The sequence below is a fragment of the Eucyclogobius newberryi genome, unplaced genomic scaffold (genome assembly GCF_026437365.1).
Source record: "Eucyclogobius newberryi isolate DKJ021-1_F unplaced genomic scaffold, fEucNew1.0.hap1 SCAF_3, whole genome shotgun sequence".
Classification (NCBI taxonomy): domain Eukaryota; kingdom Metazoa; phylum Chordata; class Actinopteri; order Gobiiformes; family Gobiidae; genus Eucyclogobius; species Eucyclogobius newberryi.
Window position 1 is genome coordinate 43,294,570 of NW_027315945.1, and position 25,788 is coordinate 43,320,357.

General features: G+C 48.1%; 1 protein-coding gene across 2 annotated transcripts in view; it reads right to left on the minus strand.

The window, feature by feature from the left end:
* The window catches only part of pik3r4 (phosphoinositide-3-kinase, regulatory subunit 4), a 72,803-nt gene that overhangs the window by 20,118 nt on the left and 26,897 nt on the right, over positions 1-25,788 (minus strand). For both annotated transcript variants that reach the window (XM_072460240.1, XM_072460239.1), the window contains 5 exons: positions 22,214-22,435; positions 21,750-21,923; positions 21,267-21,412; positions 13,429-13,632; positions 6,935-7,133 (listed from right to left, as the gene is read on the minus strand). In XM_072460240.1, coding sequence (XP_072316341.1) covers positions 6,935-7,133; positions 13,429-13,632; positions 21,267-21,412; positions 21,750-21,923; positions 22,214-22,435 — 945 coding nt within the window. The remainder of the gene's footprint in view (positions 1-6,934; positions 7,134-13,428; positions 13,633-21,266; positions 21,413-21,749; positions 21,924-22,213; positions 22,436-25,788) is intronic.

The window sequence follows — 25,788 nt, forward strand, 5'->3', positions numbered from 1 at the left end:
GTCTGGCCCTCTAGAAAGAACCATCAACACTCTTAGGTCTGGTCCTGTATAAATAACCATCAACACTCTTAGGTCTGGCCCTGTATAAATAACCATCAACACTCTTAGGTCTGACCCTCTAGAAAGAACCATCAACACTCTTAGGTCTGGTCCTCTAGAAAGAACCATCAACACTCTTAGGTCTGGCCCTCTATAAAGAACCATCAACACTCTTAGGTCTGGCCCTCTAGAAAGAACCATCAACACTCTTAGGTCTGGCCCTCTATAAAGAACCATCAACACTCTTAGGTCTGGCCCTCTAGAAAGAACCATCAACACTCTTAGGTCTGGTCCTGTATAAATAACCATCAACACTCTTAGGTCTGGCCCTCTATAAAGAACCATCAACACTCTTAGGTCTGGTCCTCTAGAAAGAACCATCAACACTCTTAGGTCTGGCCCTGTATAAATAACCATCAACACTCTTAGTTCTGACCCTCTAGAAAGAACCATCAACACTCTTAGGTCTGGTCCTCTAGAAAGAACCATCAACACTCTTAGGTCTGGCCCTCTATAAAGAACCATCAACACTCTTAGGTCTGGCCCTCTAGAAAGAACCATCAACACTCTTAGGTCTGGCCCTCTATAAAGAACCATCAACACTCTTAGGTCTGGTCCTCTAGAAAGAACCATCACCACTCTTAGGTCTGGCCCTCTAGAAAGAACCATCAACACTCTTAGGTCTGGTCCTGTATAAATAACCATCAACACTCTTAGGTCTGGCCCTCTATAAAGAACCATCAACACTCTTAGGTCTGGTCCTCTAGAAAGAACCATCACCACTCTTAGGTCTGGTCCTCTAGAAAGAACCATCAACACTCTTAGGTCTGGCCCTCTATAAAGAACCATCAACACTCTTAGGTCTGGTCCTCTAGAAAGAACCATCAACACTCTTAGGTCTGGTCCTCTAGAAAGAACCATCAACACTCTTAGGTCTGGCCCTCTAGAAAGAACCATCAACACTCTTAGGTCTGGCTCTCTAGAAAGAACCATCAACACTCTTAGGTCTGGTCCTCTAGAAAGAACCATCGACATACATTTTAATTTTGGGGTGCGCTCTTGCCTCCCAAGAAAGAGGTCATGGGTTCGATTCCCGGACCAGACCAACATCACATGATCTCTCTGGGTGGAGTCTGCATGTTCTCCCCGTGTTACCGGGGGTTCTCTCTGGCTCCTCCCCCCGTCCAATCATATGATGTGTGAGGTAAACATTGGTTAGGGTTAACTCATACTAACTCTAACCCTAACCCTAACTCTAACTCTAACTCTAACTCTAACTCTAACTCTAACTCTAACTCTAACTCTAACTCTAACTCTAACTCTAACTCTAACTCTAACCCTAACCCTAACCCTAACTCTAACTCTAACTCTAACTCTAACCCTAACCCTAACCCTAACCCTAACTCTAACTCTAACTCTAACCCTAACCCTAACTCTAACTCTAACTCTAACCCTAACCCTAACTCTAATGCACTCTTAGGTCTGACCCTCTAGAAAGAACCATCAACACTCTTAGGTATGGTCCTCTAGAAAGAACCATCAACACTCTAAGGTCTGGCCCTCTATAAAGAACCATCAACACTCTTAGGTATGGCCCTCTAGAAAGAACCATCAACACTCTTAGGTCTGGCCCTCTAGAAAGAACCATCAACACTCTTAGGTCTGGCCCTCTATAAAGAACCATCAACACTCTTAGGTCTGGTCCTCTATAAAGAACCATCAACACTCTTAGGTCTGGTCCTCTAGAAAGAACCATCAACACTCTTAGGTCTGGTCCTCTAGAAAGAACCATCAACACTCTTAAGTCTGGTCCTCTAGAAAGAACCATCAACACTCGTAGGTCTGGCCCTGTATAAATAACCATCAACACTCTTAGGTCTGACCCTCTAGAAAGAACCATCAACACTCTTAGGTCTGGTCCTCTAGAAAGAACCATCAACACTCTTAGGTCTGGCCCTCTATAAAGAACCATCAACACTCTTAGGTCTGGCCCTCTAGAAAGAACCATCAACACTCTTAGGTCTGGCCCTCTATAAAGAACCATCAACACTCTTAGGTCTGGCCCTCTAGAAAGAACCATCAACACTCTTAGGTCTGGTCCTCTAGAAAGAACCATCAACACTCTTAGGTCTGGCCCTCTATAAAGAACCATCAACACTCTTAGGTCTGGCCCTCTATAAAGAACCATCAACACTCTTAGGTCTGGCCCTCTATAAAGCACCATCAACACTCTTAGGTCTGGCCCTCTAGAAAGAACCATCAACACTCTTAGGTCTGGTCCTCTAGAAAGAACCATCAACACTCTTAGGTCTGGCCCTCTATAAAGAACCATCAACACTCTTAGGTCTGGTCCTCTAGAAAGAACCATCAACACTCTTAGGTCTGGTCCTCTAGAAAGAACCATCAACACTCTTACGTCTGGCCCTCTATAAAGAACCATCAACACTCTTAGGTCTGGCCCTCTATAAAGAACCATCAACACTCTTAGGTCTGGCCCTCTATAAAGCACCATCAACACTCTTAGGTCTGGTCCTCTAGAAAGAACCATCAACACTCTTAGGTCTGGTCTTCTAGAAAGAACCATCAACACTCTTAGGTCTGGCCCTCTATAAAGAACCATCAACACTCTTAGGTCTGGCCCTCTAGAAAGAACCATCAACACTCTTAGGTCTGGCCCTCTATAAAGAACCATCAACACTCTTAGGTCTGGCCCTCTAGAAAGAACCATCAACACTCTTAGGTCTGGTCCTCTAGAAAGAACCATCGACACTCTTAGGTCTGGCCCTCTATAAAGAACCATCAACACTCTTAGAGAAAATGATACTCCTCTTTTCTCCACTATAAAGAAAGATCGATAGGGTTAGGCTTAGGGGTTTAGGGTTCAGAATAAGCGGCATCGCAAAATGCGACGCAATTTCGCTCAAATGCGATGCGTTCGTCAGAAAAAAGTGTGTTTGTCGCAGCTTTTGTGATACAAAAATGTGTCAATTGTAAAACCAAAGCTCCAAAAAAAAGTACTGACATGACATCTGTAGGACACTGTGTGGGACACATGTAGGACGCTGTGTGGGACACATGTAGGACACTGTGTGGGACACATGTAGGACGCTGTGTGGGACACATGTAGGACGCTGTGTGGGACACATGTAGGACGCTGTGTGGGACACATGTAGGACACTGTGTGGGACACATGTAGGACGCTGTGTGGGACACATGTAGGACGCTGTGTGGGACACATGTAGGACGCTGTGTGGGACACATGTAGGACACTGTGTGGGACACATGTAGGACGCTGTGTGGACATGACACATGTAGGACACTGTGTTGACATGACACATGTAGGACGCTGTGTGGGACACATGTAGGACGCTGTGTGGACATGACACATGTAGGACACTGTGTTGACATGACACATGTAGGACGCTGTGTGGGACACATGTAGGACGCTGTGTGGACATGACACATGTAGGACACGGTGTTGACATGACACATGTAGGACGCTGTGTGGACATGAGACATGTAGGACGCTGTGTGGACATGACACATGTAGGACACTGTGTGGGACACATGTAGGACGCTGTGTGGACATGACACATGTAGGACGCTGTGTGGACATGACACATGTAGGACACTGTGTGGGACACATGTAGGACGCTGTGTGTACATGACACATGTAGGACGCTGTGTGGACATGACACATGTAGGACGCTGTGTGGACATGACACATGTAGGACACTGTGTGGGACACATGTAGGACACTGTGTGGACATGACACATGTAGGACACTGTGTGGGACACATGTAGGACGCTGTGTGGACATGACACATGTAGGACACTGTGTGGACATGACACATGTAGGACACTGTGTTGACATGACACATGTAGGACGCTGTGTGGACATGAGACATGTAGGACGCTGTGTGGACATGACACATGTAGGACGCTGTGTGGACATGACACATGTAGGACACTGTGTGGACATGACACATGTAGGACGCTGTGTGGACATGACACACTGTAGGACGCTGTGTGGACATGACACATGTAGGACACTGTGTGGACATGACACATGTAGGACGCTGTGTGGACATGACACACTGTAGGACGCTGTGTGGACATGACACATGTAGGACACTGTGTGGACATGACACATGTAGGACACTGTGTGGACATGACACATGTAGGACACTGTGTGGACATGACACATGTAGGACGCTGTGTGGACATGACACACTGTAGGACGCTGTGTGGACATGACACACTGTAGGACGCTGTGTGGACATGACACATGTAGGACGCTGTGTGGACATGACACACTGTAGGACGCTGTGTGGACATGACACACTGTAGGACGCTGTGTGGACATGACACATGTAGGACGCTGTGTGGTCATGACACATGTAGGACACTGTGTGGACATGACACATGTAGGACGCTGTGTGGACATGACACACTGTAGGACGCTGTGTGGACATGACACATGTAGGACACTGTGTGGACATGACACATGTAGGACGCTGTGTGGACATGAGACATGTAGGACGCTGTGTGGACATGAGACATGTAGGACGCTGTGTGGACATGAGACATGTAGGACGCTGTGTGGACATGAGACATGTAGGACGCTGCTGTCTCAGATGGAGTCTGAAAGTGGGAGGAGCCACAGGTCAATAACTCTAAACACTAAAGTCTTTTCAGATCATTTACATAAATATTCATATTTACAGTGTCACGTGACACGACCTCGTTTTAACAATCAGATGTGTATTTTGGGCTCAGCCAATCACACGCTCCGAATGTGCTGCTTAGGGACTGTCATCAAATAACAAAAGGAAAAATGGAATGGAAGGTGAAATAGAGCGGTACAATGTGAATAAGACATAAATACACCATGATGGTCGCCACGGCAACCTTTATGTTTCCATCAGAAGCTTAAGACATATTTGTGTAAAGACGATTCATATGAGACTCTGAGAATAATCACCTGATGATGAGGATGTGGACCAAAGTTGTAAATAAAACCGTCTGACTTGGTTTTATTTGCAAGTTGTTGTTTTTTTTAATGTTTAAAAAGTGTTTCAAAGTTCATTTGTTAAGAGTTTTATCAAATTGAATGTTACAAATACATTTTAATTTTGGGGTGCGCTCTTGCCTCCCAAGAAAGAGGTCATGGGTTCGATTCCCGGACCAGACCAACATCACATGATCTCTCTGGGTGGAGTCTGCATGTTCTCCCCGTGTTACCGGGGGTTCTCTCTGGCTCCTCCCCCCGTCCAATCATATGATGTGTGAGGTAAACATTGGTTAGGGTTAACTCATACTAACCCTAACCCTAACCCTAACCCTAACCCTAACCCTAACTCTAACTCTAACTCTAACCCTAACTCTAACTCTAACTCTAACCCTAACACTCTAACACTCTAACACTCTAACACTCTAACACTCTAACACTCTAACACTCTAACTCTAACCCTAACCCTAACCCTAACTCTAACACTCTAACACTCTAACACTCTAACACTCTAACACTCTAACACTCTAACTCTAACCCTAACCCTAACCCTAACTCTAACACTCTAACTCTAACACTCTAACTCTAACACTCTAACTCTAACACTCTAACTCTAACACTCTAACACTCTAACTCTAACACTCTAACTCTAACACTCTAACTCTAACACTCTAACTCTAACACTCTAACTCTAACTCTAACTCTAACTCTAACCCTAACTCTAACCCTAACTCTAACCCTAACCCTAACCCTAACCCTAACCCTAACCCTAACCCTAACCCTAACTCTAACTCTAACTCTAACTCTAACCCTAACTCTAACTCTAACTCTAACCCTAACTCTAACACTCTAACACTCTAACACTCTAACACTCTAACTCTAACCCTAACCCTAACCCTAACTCTAACACTCTAACTCTAACACTCTAACTCTAACACTCTAACTCTAACACTCTAACTCTAACACTCTAACTCTAACACTCTAACTCTAACACTCTAACTCTAACACTCTAACTCTAACACTCTAACACTCTAACTCTAACACTCTAACTCTAACACTCTAACTCTAACACTCTAACTCTAACACTCTAACTCTAACTCTAACTCTAACCCTAACTCTAACTCTAACTCTAACCCTAACCCTAAATATGTCTATGTTGACCCTGCGACGAGTTTGCCACTGTCCAGGATGTACCCCGCCTAAGGCCCCAAGTCACTGGGACAGGCTGCAGTCGCCCGTGACCCCGAAAGGGAACAAGCCGTAGAAAATGGAAAAATAATCTTGAAATGATTGATTGTCACTTTCGTGTTTTGCTGCTCAATTATCAGATGCTTTACAAATTTGAAAAAATGTACGGATTGTTTAGCAGCGCCGCTTTACAGGTGAAAACCCTTCATCTGAGCCTGTTGTTAGGGGTTTAGGGTAAGGGGGTTAGGGTTAGGGGTTTAGGGTAAGGGGGTTAGGGTTAGTGTTAGGGGTTTAGGGTAAGGGGGTTAGGGTTAGTGTTAAGGGTTTAGGGTAAGCGGGTTAGGGTTAGTGTTAGGGGTTTAGGGTAAGGGGGTTAGGGTTAGTGTTAAGGGTTTAGGGTAAGCGGGTTAGGGTTAGTGTTAGGGGTTTAGGGTAAGGGGGTTAGGGTTAGTGTTAAGGGTTTAGGGTAAGCGGGTTAGGGTTAGTGTTAGGGGTTTAGGGTAAGGGGGTTAGGGTTAGGGGATTAGGGTAAGGGGGTACAGGGGTTAGGGTAAGGTGATTAGTGTTAGTGTTAGGGGTTTAGGGTAAGGGGGTAAAGGGTTAGTGTTAGGGGCTTAGGGTAAGGGGGTAAAGGGGTTAGGGTAAGGTGGTTAGTGTTAGTGTTAGTGTTAGGGGTTTAGGGTAAGGGGGAGTTACCTCTCTTGTCGTCGGTGTCGGGGCGTGGCTTGATGAGGTCCACCTGACGTCCCATGATGCCGAGCGTGGCCAGGTCGATGAGTCCGCTCTGAGCGTGCTCAGACTGACTCTGCTCCACCATCGACGCCTTGGCTTTGTTTGACTTTAACATGAAGTCTTTAAGGGCCAGAAGTTTGTCCTCCTCCGACTCTGTCATGCCCTGGAAGAGAAGGACCAGGTGAGGACCAGGTGAGGACCAGGTGAGGACCAGGTGAGGACCAGGTGAGGACCAGGTGAGAACCAGGTGAGAACCAGGTGGGGACCAGGTGAGGACCAGGTGGGGACCAGGTGAGGACCAGGTGAGAACCGGGTGAGAACCAGGTGGGGACCAGGTGAGGACCAGGTGAGGACCGGGTGAGAACCGGGTGAGAACCAGGTGAGCACCAGGTGAGGACCAGGTGAGAACCAGGTGAGGACCATGTGAGGACCAGGTGAGAACCAGATGAGAACCAGGTGAGCACCAGGTGAGGAACAGGTGAGGACCAGGTGAGGACCGGGTGAGAACCAGGTGAGCACCAGGTGAGGACCAGGTGAGAACCAGGTGAGGACCATGTGAGGACCAGGTGAGAACCAGATGAGAACCAGGTGAGCACCAGGTGAGGAACAGGTGAGGACCAGGTGAGGACCGGGTGAGAACCAGGTGAGCACCAGGTGAGGAACAGGTGAGGACCAGGTGAGAATCAGGTGGGGACCAGGTGAGGACCAGGTGAGGACCAGGTGAGGACCAGGTGAGAACCAGGTGAGAACCAGGTGGGGACCAGGTGAGAACCAGGTGGGGACAAGGTGAGGACCAGGTGAGAACCAGGTGAGAACCGGGTGAGAACCAGGTGGGGACCAGGTGAGGACCAGGTGAGGACCGGGTGAGGACCAGGTGAGAACCAGGTGAGAACCGGGTGAGAACCAGGTGGGGACCATGTGAGGACCAGGTGAGAACCAGATGAGAACCAGGTGAGCACCAGGTGAGGAACAGGTGAGGACCAGGTGAGGACCAGGTGAGGACCGGGTGAGAACCAGGTGAGCACCAGGTGAGGAACAGGTGAGGACCAGGTGAGAATCAGGTGGGGACCAGGTGAGGACCAGGTGAGAACCAGGTGAGGAACAGGTGAGAACCAGGTGAGGACCAGGTGAGAACCAAGTGAAGACCAGGTGAGAACCAGGTGAGGACCAGGTGAGAACCAGGTGGGGACCAGGTGAGAACCAAGTGAAGACCAGGTGAGAACCAGGTGAGAACCAGGTGAGGAACAGGTGAGAACCAGGTGGGGACCAGGTGAGAACCAAGTGAAGACCAGGTGAGAACCAGGTGAGGACCAGGTAAGCACCAGGTGAGGAACAGGTGAGGACCAGGTGAGAACCAGGTGGGGACCAGGTGAGGACCAGGTGAGAACCGGGTGAGGACCGGGTGAGAACCAGATGAGAACCAGGTGAGCACCAGGTGAGGAACAGGTGAGGACCAGGTGGGGACCAGGTGAGGACCAGGTGAGGACCAGGTGAGAACCAGATGAGAACCAGGTGAGCACCAGGTGAGGAACAGGTGAGGACCAGGTGAGAATCAGGTGGGGACCAGGTGAGGACCAGGTGAGAACCAGGTGAGGAACAGGTGAGAACCAGGTGGGGACCAGGTGAGAACCAGGTGAAGACCAGGTGAGAACCAGGTGAGGACCAGGTGAGAACCAGGTAAGCACCAGGTGAGGAACAGGTGAGGACCAGGTGAGAACCAGGTGAGGACCAGGTGAGAACCAGGTAAGCACCAGGTGAGGAACAGGTGAGGACCAGGTGAGAACCAGGTGAGAACCAGGTGAGGACCGGGTGAGAACCGGGTGAGAACCAGGTGAGAACCAGGTGAGAACCAGGTGAGGAACAGGTGAGAACCAGGTGGGGACCAGGTGAGGACCAGGTGAGAACCAGGTGAAGACCAGGTGAGAACCAGGTGAGGACCAGGTGAGGAACAGGTGAAAACCAGGTGGGGACCAGGTGAGAACCAAGTGAAGACCAGGTGAGAACCAGGTGAGGACCAGGTAAGCACCAGGTGAGGAACAGGTGAGGACCAGGTGAGAACCAGGTGGGGACCAGGTGAGGACCAGGTGAGAACCGGGTGAGGACCGGGTGAGAACCAGATGAGAACCAGGTGAGCACCAGGTGAGGAACAGGTGAGGACCAGGTGGGGACCAGGTGAGGACCAGGTGAGGACCAGGTGAGAACCAGATGAGAACCAGGTGAGCACCAGGTGAGGAACAGGTGAGGACCAGGTGAGAATCAGGTGGGGACCAGGTGAGGACCAGGTGAGAACCAGGTGAGGAACAGGTGAGAACCAGGTGGGGACCAGGTGAGAACCAGGTGAAGACCAGGTGAGAACCAGGTGAGGACCAGGTGAGAACCAGGTAAGCACCAGGTGAGGAACAGGTGAGGACCAGGTGACAACCGGGTGAGAACCGGGTGAGGACCGGGTGAGAACCAGGTGAGAACCAGGTGAGAACCAGGTGAGGAACAGGTGAGAACCAGGTGGGGACCAGGTGAGGACCAGGTGAGAACCAGGTGAAGACCAGGTGAGAACCAGGTGAGGACCAGGTGAGGACCAGGTGAGCACCGGGTGAGAACCAGGTGAGAACCATGTGAGAACCAGGTGGGGACCAGGTGAGAACCAAGTGAGCACCAGGTGAGGAACAGGTGAGGACCAGGTGAGAACCAGGTGAGGACTAAAGCAGGACTAAAGCAGGTCTAAAGCAGGACTAAAGCAGGACTAAAGCAGGACTAAAGCAGGACTAAAGCAGGACTAAAGCAGGACTAAAGCAGGACTAAAGCAGGACTAAAGCAGGACTAAAGCAGGTCTAAAGCAGGACTAAAGCAGGACTAAAGCAGGACTAAAGCAGGACTAAAGCAGGACTAAACCAGGACTAAAGCAGGTCTAAAGCAGGACTAAAGCAGGACTAAAGCAGGTCTAAAGCAGGACTAAAGCAGGTCTAAAGCAGGACTAAAGCACCCTTTATGATGTTTCATGTCTTTAACATGCTGCAGATGTGAGCCGGATGTTTCTGAACAAAAACATCAAGTTCCACAGAATTTGTTTCTGAGTCAATGTCTGAGGAATCCAGATGTTCAGAGTCAAATTCTGCAGAATTCAGAAGGAGGCCCTCAGACACATTTGTATTGGCCCCCCGGCTTCCTGCTAAGTTGGCTAAGTTGGTAAATACTAATGTTCCAACTCTGACTAAAGGTGAAACAACGTCCACTGCAACATTTGGACTGGTTCACTTCATTGTCTGTCCTCTGTCCCTGTCCTACAGGCTCATTCTGACCTCTGGTGGACACACGGAGAACTACATCCAAAACTACAGTCCAGCAACTCAAGAGTCAGAGAGAGTAAAACGTGCAAACTCAACTCAGCAGAAGTCTACATTTCTCACCCGGGACAGTAGTTTCTCACCCGGGACAGTAGTTCGGGACAGTAGTTCGGGACAGTAGGGCGGGACAGTAGTTTCTCACCCGGGACAGTAGTTCGGGACAGTAGTTCGGGACAGTAGTTCGGGACAGTAGTTCGGGACAGTAGTTTCTCACCCGGGACAGTAGTTCGGGACAGTAGTTTCTCACCCGGGACAGTAGTTCGGGACAGTAGTTCGGGACAGTAGTTCGGGACAGTAGTTCGGGACAGTAGTTTGGGACAGTAGTTTCTCACCCGGGACAGTAGTTCGGGACAGTAGTTCGGGACAGTAGTTCGGGACAGTAGTTTCTCACCCGGGACAGTAGTTCGGGACAGTAGTTTCTCACCCGGGACAGTAGTTCGGGACAGTAGTTCGGGACAGTAGTTCGGGACAGTAGTTTCTCACCCGGGACAGTAGTTCGGGACAGTAGTTTCTCACCCGGGACAGTAGTTCGGGACAGTAGTTCGGGACAGTAGTTCGGGACAGTAGTTTCTCACCCGGGACAGTAGTTCGGGACAGTAGTTTCTCACCCGGGACAGTAGTTCGGGACAGTAGTTCGGGACAGTAGTTCGGGACAGTAGTTCGGGACAGTAGTTCGGGACAGTAGTTTCTCACCCGGGACAGTAGTTCGGGACAGTAGTTCGGGACAGTAGTTCGGGACAGTAGTTCGGGACAGCAGTTCGGGACAGTAGTTTCTCACCCGGGACAGTAGTTCGGGACAGTAGTTCGGGACAGTAGTTTCTCACCCGGGACAGTAGTTCGGGACAGTAGTTCGGGACAGTAGTTCGGGACAGTAGTTTCTCACCCGGGACAGTAGTTCGGGACAGTAGTTCGGGACAGTAGTTTGGGACAGTAGTTTCTCACCTGGGACAGTAGTTCGGGACAGTAGTTCGGGACAGTAGTTCGGGACAGTAGTTCGGGACAGTAGTTCGGGACAGTAGTTTCTCACCCGGGACAGTAGTTCGGGACAGTAGTTCGGGACAGTAGTTCGGGACAGTAGTTCGGGACAGTAGTTCGGGACAGTAGTTCGGGACAGTAGTTTCTCACCCGGGACAGTAGTTCGGGACAGTAGTTCGGGACAGTAGTTCGGGACAGTAGTTCGGGACAGTAGTTTCTCACCCGGGACAGTAGTTCGGGACAGTAGTTTCTCACCCGGGACAGTAGTTCGGGACAGTAGTTCGGGACAGTAGTTCGGGACAGTAGTTCGGGACAGTAGTTCGGGACAGTAGTTTCTCACCCGGGACAGTAGTTCGGGACAGTAGTTCGGGACAGTAGTTCGGGACAGTAGTTTCTCACCCGGGACAGTAGTTCGGGACAGTAGTTCGGGACAGTAGTTCGGGACAGTAGTTTCTCACCTGGGACAGTAGTTCGGGACAGTAGTTCGGGACAGTAGTTCGGGACAGTAGTTCGGGACAGTAGTTTCTCACCCGGGACAGTAGTTCGGGACAGTAGTTTCTCACCCGGGACAGTAGTTCGGGACAGTAGTTCGGGACAGTAGTTCGGGACAGTAGTTCGGGACAGTAGTTTGGGACAGTAGTTTCTCACCCGGGACAGTAGTTCGGGACAGTAGTTCGGGACAGTAGTTTCTCACCCGGGACAGTAGTTCGGGACAGTAGTTCGGGACAGTAGTTTCTCACCCGGGACAGTAGTTCGGGACAGTAGTTTCTCACCCGGGACAGTAGTTCGGGACAGTAGTTCGGGACAGTAGTTCGGGACAGTAGTTTCTCACCCGGGACAGTAGTTCGGGACAGTAGTTTCTCACCCGGGACAGTAGTTCGGGACAGTAGTTCGGGACAGTAGTTCGGGACAGTAGTTCGGGACAGTAGTTCGGGACAGTAGTTTCTCACCCGGGACAGTAGTTCGGGACAGTAGTTCGGGACAGTAGTTCGGGACAGTAGTTCGGGACAGCAGTTCGGGACAGTAGTTTCTCACCCGGGACAGTAGTTCGGGACAGTAGTTCGGGACAGTAGTTTCTCACCCTGGACAGTAGTTCGGGACAGTAGTTCGGGACAGTAGTTCGGGACAGTAGTTTCTCACCCGGGACAGTAGTTCGGGACAGTAGTTCGGGACAGTAGTTCGGGACAGTAGTTTCTCACCCGGGACAGTAGTTCGGGACAGTAGTTCGGGACAGTAGTTCGGGACAGTAGTTTCTCACCTGGGACAGTAGTTCGGGACAGTAGTTCGGGACAGTAGTTCGGGACAGTAGTTCGGGACAGTAGTTCGGGACAGTAGTTTCTCACCCGGGACAGTAGTTCGGGACAGTAGTTCGGGACAGTAGTTCGGGACAGTAGTTCGGGACAGTAGTTCGGGACAGTAGTTTCTCACCCGGGACAGTAGTTCGGGACAGTAGTTCGGGACAGTAGTTCGGGACAGTAGTTCGGGACAGTAGTTTCTCACCCGGGACAGTAGTTCGGGACAGTAGTTCGGGACAGTAGTTCGGGACAGTAGTTTCTCACCCGGGACAGTAGTTCGGGACAGTAGTTCGGGACAGTAGTTCGGGACAGTAGTTTCTCACCTGGGACAGTAGTTCGGGACAGTAGTTCGGGACAGTAGTTCGGGACAGTAGTTTCTCACCCGGGACAGTAGTTCGGGACAGTAGTTTCTCACCCGGGACAGTAGTTCGGGACAGTAGTTCGGGACAGTAGTTTGGGACAGTAGTTCGGGACAGTAGTTCGGGACAGTAGTTTGGGACAGTAGTTTCTCACCCGGGACAGTAGTTCGGGACAGTAGTTCGGGACAGTAGTTCGGGACAGTAGTTTCTCACCTGGGACAGTAGTTCGGGACAGTAGTTCGGGACAGTAGTTCGGGACAGTAGTTCGGGACAGTAGTTTCTCACCTGGGACAGTAGTTCGGGACAGTAGTTCGGGACAGTAGTTCGGGACAGTAGTTTGGGACAGTAGTTCGGGACAGTAGTTTCTCACCTGGGACAGTAGTTCGGGACAGTAGTTCGGGACAGTAGTTCGGGACAGTAGTTTCTCACCTGGGACAGTAGTTCGGGACAGTAGTTCGGGACAGTAGTTCGGGACAGTAGTTTCTCACCTGGGACAGTAGTTTCTTCAGTAACTGTCCGATGTTGGGGTCTTCTGGGGCGGGGCACTCGGGCAGCAAGCCGCTGCGTTGCTTCTGTCTCAACAGCAGGTGGCGGAAGAGGCTGGAGATGTCTTTAGAGCGCAGCGTGTAATCGAAGATGGAGCGACTCACAGGAGCTTTGAGGACGCTGAGAAGAACCAGCTCGTTATCAATCTGAGGACAGAAAGAACCCATGAGAACATGTAAAGAACCCATGAGAACATGTAAAGAACTCATGAGAACATGTAAAGAACCCATGAGAATATGTAAGAAAGAACCCATGAGAACATGTAAAGAACCCATGAGAACATGTAAAGAACTCATGAGAACATGTAAAGAACCCATGAGAATATGTAAGAAAGAACCCATGAGAACATGTAAAGAACCCATGAGAACATGTAAGAAAGAACCCATGAGATCATGTAAGAAAGAACCCATGAGAATATGTAAAGAACCCATGAGAACATGTAAAGAACTCATGAGAACATGTAAAGAACCCATGAGTAAATTTAAGAAAGAACCCATGAGAACATGTAAAGAACCCATGAGAACATGTAAGAAAGAACCCATGAGATCATGTAAGAAAGAACCCATGAGAACATGTAAGAAAGAACCCATGATATCATGTAAGAAAGAACCCATGAGAATATGTAAGAAAGAACCCATGATATCATGTAAGAAAGAACCCATGAGAACATGTAAAGAACCCATGAGAACATGTAAAGAACTCATGAGAACATGTAAAGAACCCATGAGAATATGTAAGAAAGAACCCATGAGAACATGTAAAGAACCCATGAGAACATGTAAGAAAGAACCCATGAGATCATGTAAGAAAGAACCCATGAGAACATGTAAGAAAGAACCCATGATATCATGTAAGAAAGAACCCATGAGAATATGTAAGAAAGAACCCATGATATCATGTAAGAAAGAACCCATGAGAACATGTAAAGAACCCATGAGAACATGTAAAGAACCCATGAGAACATGTAAAGAACCCATGAGAATATGTAAGAAAGAACCCATGAGATCATGTAAGAAAGAACCCATGAGAATATGTAAGAAAGAACCCATGAGATCATGTAAGAAAGAACCCATGAGAATATGTAAGAAAGAACCAATGAGATCATGTAAGAAAGAACCCATGAGAACATGTAAAGAACCCATGAGAACATGTAAAGAACTCATGAGAACATGTAAAGAACCCATGATAATATGTAAGAAAGAACCCATGAGATCATGTAAGAACCCATGAGAACATGTAAAGAACCCATGAGAACATGTAAAGAACCCATGAGAACATGTAAGAAAGAACCCATGAGATCATGTAAGAAAGAACCCATGAGAATATGTAAGAAAGAACCCATGAGATCATGTAAGAAAGAACCCATGAGAACATGTAAAGAACCCATGAGAACATGTAAAGAACCCATGAGAACATGTAAAGAACTCATGAGAACATGTAAAGAACCCATGAGAATATGTAAGAAAGAACCCATGAGAACATGTAAAGAACCCATGAGAACATGTAAAGAACTCATGAGAACATGTAAAGAACCCATGAGAATATGTAAGAAAGAACCCATGAGAACATGTAAAGAACCCATGAGAACATGTAAGAAAGAACCCATGAGAACATGTAAGAAAGAACCCATGATATCATGTAAGAAAGAACCCATGAGAATATGTAAAGAACCCATGAGAACATGTAAAGAACTCATGAGAACATGTAAAGAACCCATGAGTACATTTAAGAAAGAACCCATGAGAACATGTAAAGAACCCATGAGAACATGTAAGAAAGAACCCATGAGATCATGTAAGAAAGAACCCATGAGAACATGTAAGAAAGAACCCATGATATCATGTAAGAAAGAACCCATGAGAATATGTAAGAAAGAACCCATGATATCATGTAAGAAAGAACCCATGAGAACATGTAAAGAACCCATGAGAACATGTAAAGAACCCATGAGAACATGTAAAGAACTCATGAGAACATGTAAAGAACCCATGAGAATATGTAAGAAAGAACCCATGAGAACATGTAAGAAAGAACCCATGAGATCATGTAAGAAAGAACCCATGAGAACATGTAAGAAAGAACCCATGATATCATGTAAGAAAGAACCCATGAGAATATGTAAGAAAGAACCCATGATATCATGTAAGAAAGAACCCATGAGAACATGTAAAGAACCCATGAGAACATGTAAAGAACCCATGAGAACATGTAAAGAACCCATGAGAATATGTAAGAAAGAACCCATGAGATCATGTAAGAAAGAACCCATGAGAATATGTAAGAAAGAACCCATGAGATCATGTAAGAAAGAACCCATGAGATCATGTAAGAAAGAACCCATGAGAACATGTAAGAAAGAACCCATGATATCATGTAAGAAAGAACCCATGAGAATATGTAAGAAAGAACCCATGATATCATGTAAGAAAGAACCCATGAGAACATGTAAAGAACCCATGAGAACATGTAAAGAACCCATGAGAACATGTAAAGAACTCATGAGAACATGTAAAGAACCCATGAGAATATGTAAGAAAGAACCCATGAGAACATGTAAAGAACCCATGAGAACATGTAAGAAAGAACCCATGAGATCATGTAAGAAAGAACCCATGAGAACATGTAAGAAAGAACCCATGATATCATGTAAGAAAGAACCCATGAGAATATGTAAGAAAGAACCCATGATATCATGTAAGAAAGAACCCATGAGAACATGTAAAGAACCCATGAGAACATGTAAAGAACCCATGATAACATGTAAAGAACCCATGAGAATATGTAAGAAAGAACCCATGAGATCATGTAAGAAAGAACCCATGAGAATATGTAAGAAAGAACCCATGAGATCATGTAAGAAAGAACCCATGAGAATATGTAAGAAAGAACCCATGAGATCATGTAAGAAAGAACCCATGAGAACATGTAAAGAACCCATGAGAACATGTAAAGAACCCATGAGAACATGTAAGAAAGAACCCATGAGATCATGTAAGAAAGAACCCATGAGAATATGTAAAGAATCCATGAGAACATGTAAGAAAGAACCCATGAGATCATGTAAGAAAGAACCCATGAGAACATGTAAAGAACCCATGAAAACATGTAAAGAACCCATGAGAACATGTAAAGAACCCATGAGAACATGTAAGAAAGAACCCATGAGAACATGTGACCCATATCCACATAATGGGCTGTGTGAGGGGTAGTTCCAGTCTAAAGGTTCCTGTACCTGTATGATGGGCTGTGTGAGGGGTAGTTCCTGTCTAACGGTTCCTGTACCTGTATGATGGGCTGTGTGAGGGGTAGTTCCAGTCTAACGGTTCCTGTACCTGTATGATGGGCTGTGTGAGGGGTAGTTCCAGTCTAACGGTTTCTGTACCTGTATGATGGGCTGTGTGAGGGGTAGTTCCTGTCTAAAGGTTCCTGTACCTGTATGATGGGCTGTGTGAGGGGTAGTTCCAGTCTAAAGGTTCCTGTACCTGTATGATGGGCTGTGTGAGGGGTAGTTCCTGTCTAACGGTTCCTGTACCTGTATGATGGGCTGTGTGAGGGGAAGTTCCAGTCTAAAGGTTCCTGTACCTGTATGATGGGCTGTGTGAGGGGTAGTTCCTGTCTAACGGTTCCTGTACCTGTATGATGGGCTGTGTGAGGGGTAGTTCCAGTCTAAAGGTTCCTGTACCTGTATGATGGGCTGTGTGAGGGGTAGTTCCTGTCTAAAGGTTCCTGTACCTGTATGATGGGCTGTGTGAGGGGTAGTTCCTGTCTAAAGGTTCCTGTACCTGTATGATGGGCTGTGTGAGGGGTAGTTCCTGTCTAAAGGTTCCTGTACCTGTATGATGGGCTTTGTGAGGGGTAGTTCCAGTCTAAAGGTTCCTGTACCTGTATGATGGGCTGTGTGAGGGGTAGTTCCAGTCTAAAGGTTCCTGTACCTGTATGATGGGCTGTGTGAGGGGTAGTTCCAGTCTAAAGGTTCCTGTACCTGTATGATGGGCTGTGTGAGGGGTAGTTCCAGTCTAAAGGTTCCTGTACCTGTATGATGGGCTGTGTGAGGGGTAGTTCCAGTCTAAAGGTTCCTGTACCTGTATGAAGGGCTGTGTGAGGGGTAGTTCCTGTCTAAAGGTTCCTGTACCTGTATGATGGGCTGTGTGAGGGGTAGTTCCAGTCTAAAGGTTCCTGTACCTGTATGATGGGCTGTGTGAGGGGTAGTTCCAGTCTAAAGGTTCCTGTACCTGTATGATGGGCTGTGTGAGGGGTAGTTCCAGTCTAAAGGTTCCTGTACCTGTATGATGGGCTGTGTGAGGGGTAGTTCCTGTCTAAAGGTTCCTGTACCTGTATGATGGGCTGTGTGAGGGGTAGTTCCAGTCTAAAGGTTCCTGTACCTGTATGATGGGCTGTGTGAGGGGTAGTTCCTGTCTAAAGGTTCCTGTACCTGTATGATGGGCTGTGTGAGGGGTAGTTCCAGTCTAAAGGTTCCTGTACCTGTATGATGGGCTGTGTGAGGGGTAGTTCCAGTCTAAAGGTTCCTGTACCTGTATGATGGGCTGTGTGAGGGGTAGTTCCAGTCTAAAGGTTCCTGTACCTGTATGATGGGCTGTGTGAGGGGTAGTTCCAGTCTAAAGGTTCCTGTACCTGTATGATGGGCTGTGTGAGGGGTAGTTCCAGTCTAAAGGTTCCTGTACCTGTATGATGGGCTGTGTGAGGGGTAGTTCCAGTCTAAAGGTTCCTGTACCTGTATGATGGGCTGTGTGAGGGGTAGTTCCAGTCTAAAGTTTCCTGTACCTGTATGATGGGCTGTGTGAGGGGTAGTTCCAGTCTAAAGGTTCCTATACCTGTATGATGGGCTGTGTGAGGGGTAGTTCCAGTCTAAAGGTTCCTGTACCTGTATGATGGGCTGTGTGAGGGGTAGTTCCAGTCTAAAGGTTCCTGTACCTGTATGATGGGCTGTGTGAGGGGTAGTTCCAGTCTAAAGGTTCCTGTACCTGTATGATGGGCTGTGTGAGGGGTAGTTCCAGTCTAAAGGTTCCTGTACCTGTATGATGGGCTGTGTGAGGGGTAGTTCCTGTCTAAAGGTTCCTGTACCTGTATGATGGGCTGTGTGAGGGGTAGTTCCAGTCTAAAGGTTCCTGTACCTGTATGATGGGCTGTGTGAGGGGTAGTTCCAGTCTAAAGGTTCCTGTACCTGTATGATGGGCTGTGTGAGGGGTAGTTCCAGTCTAAAGGTTCCTGTACCTGTATGATGGGCTGTGTGAGGGGTAGTTCCAGTCTAAAGGTTCCTGTACCTGTATGATGGGCTGTGTGAGGGGTAGTTCCAGTCTAAAGGTTCCTGTACCTGTATGATGGGCTGTGTGAGGGGTAGTTCCAGTCTAAAGGTTCCTGTACCTGTATGATGGGCTGTGTGAGGGGTAGTTCCAGTCTAAAGGTTCCTGTACCTGTATGATGGGCTGTGTGAGGGGTAGTTCCAGTCTAAAGGTTCCTGTACCTGTATGATGGGCTGTGTGAGGGGTAGTTCCAGTCTAAAGGTTCCTGTACCTGTATGATGGGCTGTGTGAGGGGTAGTTCCAGTCTAAAGGTTCCTGTACCTGTATGATGGGCTGTGTGAGGGGTAGTTCCAGTCTAAAGGTTCCTGTACCTGTATGATGGGCTGTGTGAGGGGTAGTTCCAGTCTAAAGGTTCCTGTACCTGTATGATGGGCTGTGTGAGGGGTAGTTCCAGTCTAAAGGTTCCTGTACCTGTATGATGGGCTGTGTGAGGGGTAGTTCCAGTCTAAAGGTTCCTGTACCTGTATGATGGGCTGTGTGAGGGGTAGTTCCAGTCTAAAGGTTCCTGTACCTGTATGATGGGCTGTGTGAGGGGTAGTTCCAGTCTAAAGGTTCCTGTACCTGTATGATGGGCTGTGTGAGGGGTAGTTCCAGTCTAAAGGTTCCTGTACCTGTATGATGGGCTGTGTGAGGGGTAGTTCCAGTCTAAAGGTTCCTGTACCTGTATGATGGGCTGTGTGAGGGGTAGTTCCAGTCTAAAGGTTCCTGTACCTGTATGATGGGCTGTGTGAGGGGTAGTTCCAGTCTAAAGGTTCCTGTACCTGTATGATGGGCTGTGTGAGGGGTAGTTCCAGTCTAAAGGTTCCTGTACCTGTATGATGGGCTGTGTGAGGGGTAGTTCCAGTCTAAAGGTTCCTGTACCTGTATGATGGGCTGTGTGAGGGGTAGTTCCAGTCTAAAGGTTCCTGTACCTGTATGATGGGCTGTGTGAGGGGTAGTTCCAGTCTAAAGGTTCCTGTACCTGTATGATGGGCTGTGTGAGGGGTAGTTCCAGTCTAAAGGTTCCTGTACCTGTATGATGGGCTGTGTGAGGGGTAGTTCCAGTCTAAAGGTTCCTGTACCTGTATGATGGGCTGTGTGAGGGGTAGTTCCAGTCTAAAGGTTCCTGTACCTGTATGATGGGCTGTGTGAGGGGTAGTTCCAGTCTAAAGGTTCCTGTACCTGTATGATGGGCTGTGTGAGGGGTAGTTCCAGTCTAAAGGTTCCTGTACCTGTATGATGGGCTGTGTGAGGGGTAGTTCCAGTCTAAAGGTTCCTGTACCTGTATGATGGGCTGTGTGAGGGGTAGTTCCAGTCTAAAGGTTCCTGTACCTGTATGATGGGCTGTGTGAGGGGTAGTTCCAGTCTAAAGGTTCCTGTACCTGTATGATGGGCTGTGTGAGGGGTAGTTCCAGTCTAAAGGTTCCTGTACCTGTATGATGGGCTGTGTGAGGGGTAGTTCCAGTCTAAAGGTTCCTGTACCTGTATGATGGGCTGTGTGAGGGGTAGTTCCAGTCTAAAGGTTCCTGTACCTGTATGATGGGCTGTGTGAGGGGTAGTTCCAGTCTAAAGGTTCCTGTACCTGTATGATGGGCTGTGTGAGGGGTAGTTCCAGTCTAAAGGTTCCTGTACCTGTATGATGGGCTGTGTGAGGTAGTTCCTGTCTAAAGGTTCCTGTACCTGTATGATGGGCTTTGTGAGGGGTAGTTCCAGTCTAAAGGTTCCTGTACCTGTATGATGGGCTGTGTGAGGGGTAGTTCCAGTCTAAAGGTTCCTGTACCTGTATGATGGGCTGTGTGAGGGGTAGTTCCTGTCTAAAGGTTCCTGTACCTGTATGATGGGCTGTGTGAGGGGTAGTTCCAGTCTAAAGGTTCCTGTACCTGTATGATGGGCTGTGTGAGGGGTAGTTCCAGTCTAAAGGTTCCTGTACCTGTATGATGGGCTGTGTGAGGGGTAGTTCCAGTCTAAAGGTTCCTGTACCTGTATGATGGGCTGTGTGAGGGGTAGTTCCAGTCTAAAGGTTCCTGTACCTGTATGATGGGCTGTGTGAGGGGTAGTTCCTGTCTAAAGGTTCCTGTACCTGTATGATGGGCTGTGTGAGGGGTAGTTCCAGTCTAAAGGTTCCTGTACCTGTATGATGGGCTGTGTGAGGGGTAGTTCCTGTCTAAAGGTTCCTGTACCTGTATGATGGGCTTTGTGAGGGGTAGTTCCAGTCTAAAGGTTCCTGTACCTGTATGATGGGCTGTGTGAGAGGTAGTTCCAGTCTAAAGGTTCCTGTACCTGTATGATGGGCTGTGTGAGGGGTAGTTCCAGTCTAAAGGTTCCTGTACCTGTATGATGGGCTGTGTGAGGGGTAGTTCCAGTCTAAAGGTTCCTGTACCTGTATGATGGGCTGTGTGAGGGGTAGTTCCAGTCTAAAGGTTCCTGTACCTGTATGATGGGCTGTGTGAGGGGTAGTTCCTGTCTAAAGGTTCCTGTACCTGTATGATGGGCTGTGTGAGGAACGGGCTGAGGTGAGGCATCAGTTTGCAGTAAACGTCTGCCACGTTCAGGTGTTTGGCAACGACGGTGATGAAGCCGACGGCGCCGTATCGAATCCACAGGTTTGGATGGCACAGGAACGGAGCTGAGGAACATGAGGTCACACAGAGGTCACAGAGAGGTCACACAGAGGTCATACAAAGGTCACAGAGAGGTCACACAGAGGTCACAGAGAGGTCACACAGAGATCACAGAGAGGTCACACAGAGGTCATACAGGAGGTCACACAGAGGTCATAGAGAGGTCATACAGAGGTCACACAGAGGTCATAGAGAGGTCACGCCGAGGTAATACAGAGGTCATAGGAAGGTCACACAGAGGTCATAGAGAGGTCATACAAAGGTCACAGAGAGGTCACGCAGAGGTAATACAGAGGTCATACAGAGGTCATGTCTCTCAGCACGTGTGTGTTTGGTCTTCACCGATGTCGGACACAAACTCGTTGATGTGTGTCTTCTGCAGGAGGCCCAGGTCACACATGCAGGTCAGAGCGTCCAGAGCTTTGTAGATCACAAACTCCTCTGTGTCACTGAGGCCCTGCTGAAGGAGCGGCTTCAAGATGGACGAGCTCTGCCAGCCAACGTACGCCGCCACGCCTGAAACAGAGGTCAGAGGTCAGAGTCAGAGTTACACCTTTATTTCACCTGGTTTAGAACTGGTTCAGACCTGGTTTAGACCTGGTTTAGACCTGGTTTAGACCTGGTTCAGACCTGGTTCAGACCTGGTTCAGACCTGGTTCAGACCTGGTTCAGACCTGGTTTAGACCTGGTTCAGACCTGGTTCAGACCTGGTTCAGACCTGGTTCAGACCTGGTTCAGACCTGGTTTAGACCTGGTTCAGACCTGGTTCAGACCTGGTTCAGACCTGGTTCAGACCTGGTTCTTACCCACGATGGAGTCGAAGAAGGCTCCTCGCAGGTGCCAGTCGTTCTTGTCGTTGAGGAACGTGATCATGTGACTGAGCAGGACGTCGTTGGCCTTTTGTCGTCCGAAGAACACACAGAGTCTGGTGATGCCCGTGTCCATCAGGCTGTGCTTCACCATGTTCTCCTGGTCTGACAGCAGCGTCACCACCTTCTGCTGCACCATCTCATGGAGCGCCTGCAGCTCTGCACCAACAACACACGTCAACATCGCCATGGCAACCAGACCGTCACCCCCAGGTTCAAAGGTTGAGGTCAGGTGACTCGTAGTTGTCGCTGTAGTTTGTACCTGAGTCGTAGTTGTCGCTGTAGTTTGTAACTGAGTCGTAGTTGTCGCTGTAGTTTGTACCTGAGTCGTAGTTGTCGCTGTAGTTTGTACCTGAGTCGTAGTTGTCGCTGTAGTTTGTACCTGAGTCGTAGTTGTCGCTGTAGTTTGTACCTGAGTCGTAGTTGTCGCTGTAGTTTGTACCTGAGTCGTAGTTGTCGCTGTAGTTTGTACCTGAGTCGTAGTTGTCGCTGTAGTTTGTACCTGAGTCGTAGTTGTCGCTGTAGTTTGTACCTGAGTCGTAGTTGTCGCTGTAGTTTGTACCTGAGTCGTAGTTGTCGCTGTAGTTTGTACCTGAGTCGTAGTTGTCGCTGTAGTTTGTACCTGAGTCGTAGTTTGTACCTGAGTCGTAGTTTGTACCTGAGTCGTAGTTGTCGCTGTAGTTTGTACCTGAGTCGTAGTTTGTACCTGAGTCGTAGTTGTCGCTGTAGTTTGTACCTGAGTCGTAGTTGTCGCTGTAGTTTGTACCTGAGTCGTAGTTGTCGCTGTAGTTTGTACCTGAGTCGTAGTTTGTACCTGAGTCGTAGTTGTCGCTGTAGTTTGTACCTGAGTCGTAGTTTGTACCTGAGTCGTAGTTGTCGCTGTAGTTTGTACCTGAGTCGTAGTTGTCGCTGTAGTTTGTACCTGAGTCGTAGTTGTCGCTGTAGTTTGTACCTGAGTCGTAGTTGTCGCTGTAGTTTGTACCTGAGTCGTAGTTTGTACCTGAGTCGTAGTTGTCGCTGTAGTTTGTACCTGAGTCGTAGTTGTCGCTGTAGTTTGTACCTGAGTCGTAGTTGTCGCTGTAGTTTGTACCTGAGTCGTAGTTGTCGCTGTAGTTTGTAACTGAGTCGTAGTTGTCGCTGTAGTTTGTACCTGAGTCGTAGTTGTCGCTGTAGTTTGTACCTGAGTCGTAGTTTGTACCTGAGTCGTAGTTGTCGCTGTAGTTTGTACCTGAGTCGTAGTTTGTACCTGAGTCGTAGTTGTCGCTGTAGTTTGTACCTGAGTCGTAGTTGTCGCTGTAGTTTGTACCTGAGTCGTAGTTGTCGCTGTAGTTTGTACCTGAGTCGTAGTTGTCGCTGTAGTTTGTACCTGAGTCGTAGTTGTCGCTGTAGTTTGTACCTGAGTCGTAGTTGTCGCTGTAGTTTGTACCTGAGTCGTAGTTGTCGCTGTAGTTTGTACCTGAGTCGTAGTTGTCGCTGTAGTTTGTACCTGAGTCGTAGTTTGTACCTGAGTCGTAGTTGTCGCTGTAGTTTGTACCTGAGTCGTAGTTTGTACCTGAGTCGTAGTTGTCGCTGTAGTTTGTACCTGAGTCGTAGTTGTCGCTGTAGTTTGTACCTGAGTCGTAGTTGTCGCTGTAGTTTGTACCTGAGTCGTAGTTGTCGCTGTAGTTTGTACCTGAGTCGTAGTTGTCGCTGTAGTTTGTACCTGAGTCGTAGTTGTCGCTGTAGTTTGTACCTGAGTCGTAGTTGTCGCTGTAGTTTGTACCTGAGTCGTAGTTTGTACCTGAGTCGTAGTTGTCGCTGTAGTTTGTACCTGAGTCGTAGTTGTCGCTGTAGTTTGTACCTGAGTCGTAGTTGTCACTGTAGTTTGTACCTGAGTCGTAGTTGTCGCTGTAGTTTGTACCTGAGTCGTAGTTGTCGCTGTAGTTTGTACCTGAGTCGTAGTTGTCGCTGTAGTTTGTACCTGAGTCGTAGTTGTCGCTGTAGTTTGTACCTGAGTCGTAGTTGTCGCTGTAGTTTGTAACTGAGTCGTAGTTGTCGCTGTAGTTTGTACCTGAGTCGTAGTTGTCGCTGTAGTTTGTAACTGAGTCGTAGTTGTCGCTGTAGTTTGTACCTGAGTCGTAGTTGTCGCTGTAGTTTGTACCTGAGTCGTAGTTGTCGCTGTAGTTTGTACCTGAGTCGTAGTTGTCGCTGTAGTTTGTACCTGAGTCGTAGTTGTCGCTGTAGTTTGTACCTGAGTCGTAGTTTGTACCTGAGTCGTAGTTTGTACCTGAGTCGTAGTTGTCGCTGTAGTTTGTACCTGAGTCGTAGTTTGTACCTGAGTCGTAGTTGTCGCTGTAGTTTGTACCTGAGTCGTAGTTGTCGCTGTAGTTTGTACCTGAGTCGTAGTTGTCGCTGTAGTTTGTACCTGAGTCGTAGTTTGTACCTGAGTCGTAGTTGTCGCTGTAGTTTGTACCTGAGTCGTAGTTGTCGCTGTAGTTTGTACCTGAGTCGTAGTTGTCGCTGTAGTTTGTACCTGAGTCGTAGTTGTCGCTGTAGTTTGTAACTGAGTCGTAGTTGTCGCTGTAGTTTGTACCTGAGTCGTAGTTGTCGCTGTAGTTTGTACCTGAGTCGTAGTTGTCGCTGTAGTTTGTACCTGAGTCGTAGTTGTCGCTGTAGTTTGTACCTGAGTCGTAGTTTGTACCTGAGTCGTAGTTGTCGCTGTAGTTTGTACCTGAGTCGTAGTTTGTACCTGAGTCGTAGTTGTCGCTGTAGTTTGTACCTGAGTCGTAGTTGTCGCTGTAGTTTGTACCTGAGTCGTAGTTGTCGCTGTAGTTTGTAACTGAGTCGTAGTTGTCGCTGTAGTTTGTACCTGAGTCGTAGTTGTCGCTGTAGTTTGTACCTGAGTCGTAGTTGTCGCTGTAGTTTGTACCTGAGTCGTAGTTGTCGCTGTAGTTTGTACCTGAGTCGTAGTTGTCGCTGTAGTTTGTACCTGAGTCGTAGTTGTCGCTGTAGTTTGTACCTGAGTCGTAGTTGTCGCTGTAGTTTGTACCTGAGTCGTAGTTGTCGCTGTAGTTTGTACCTGAGTCGTAGTTGTCGCTGTAGTTTGTACCTGAGTCGTAGTTGTCGCTGTAGTTTGTACCTGAGTCGTAGTTTGTACCTGAGTCGTAGTTGTCGCTGTAGTTTGTACCTGAGTCGTAGTTTGTACCTGAGTCGTAGTTGTCGCTGTAGTTTGTACCTGAGTCGTAGTTGTCGCTGTAGTTTGTACCTGAGTCGTAGTTGTCGCTGTAGTTTGTACCTGAGTCGTAGTTGTCGCTGTAGTTTGTACCTGAGTCGTAGTTGTCGCTGTAGTTTGTACCTGAGTCGTAGTTGTCGCTGTAGTTTGTACCTGAGTCGTAGTTGTCGCTGTAGTTTGTACCTGAGTCGTAGTTTGTACCTGAGTCGTAGTTGTCGCTGTAGTTTGTACCTGAGTCGTAGTTGTCGCTGTAGTTTGTACCTGAGTCGTAGTTGTCACTGTAGTTTGTACCTGAGTCGTA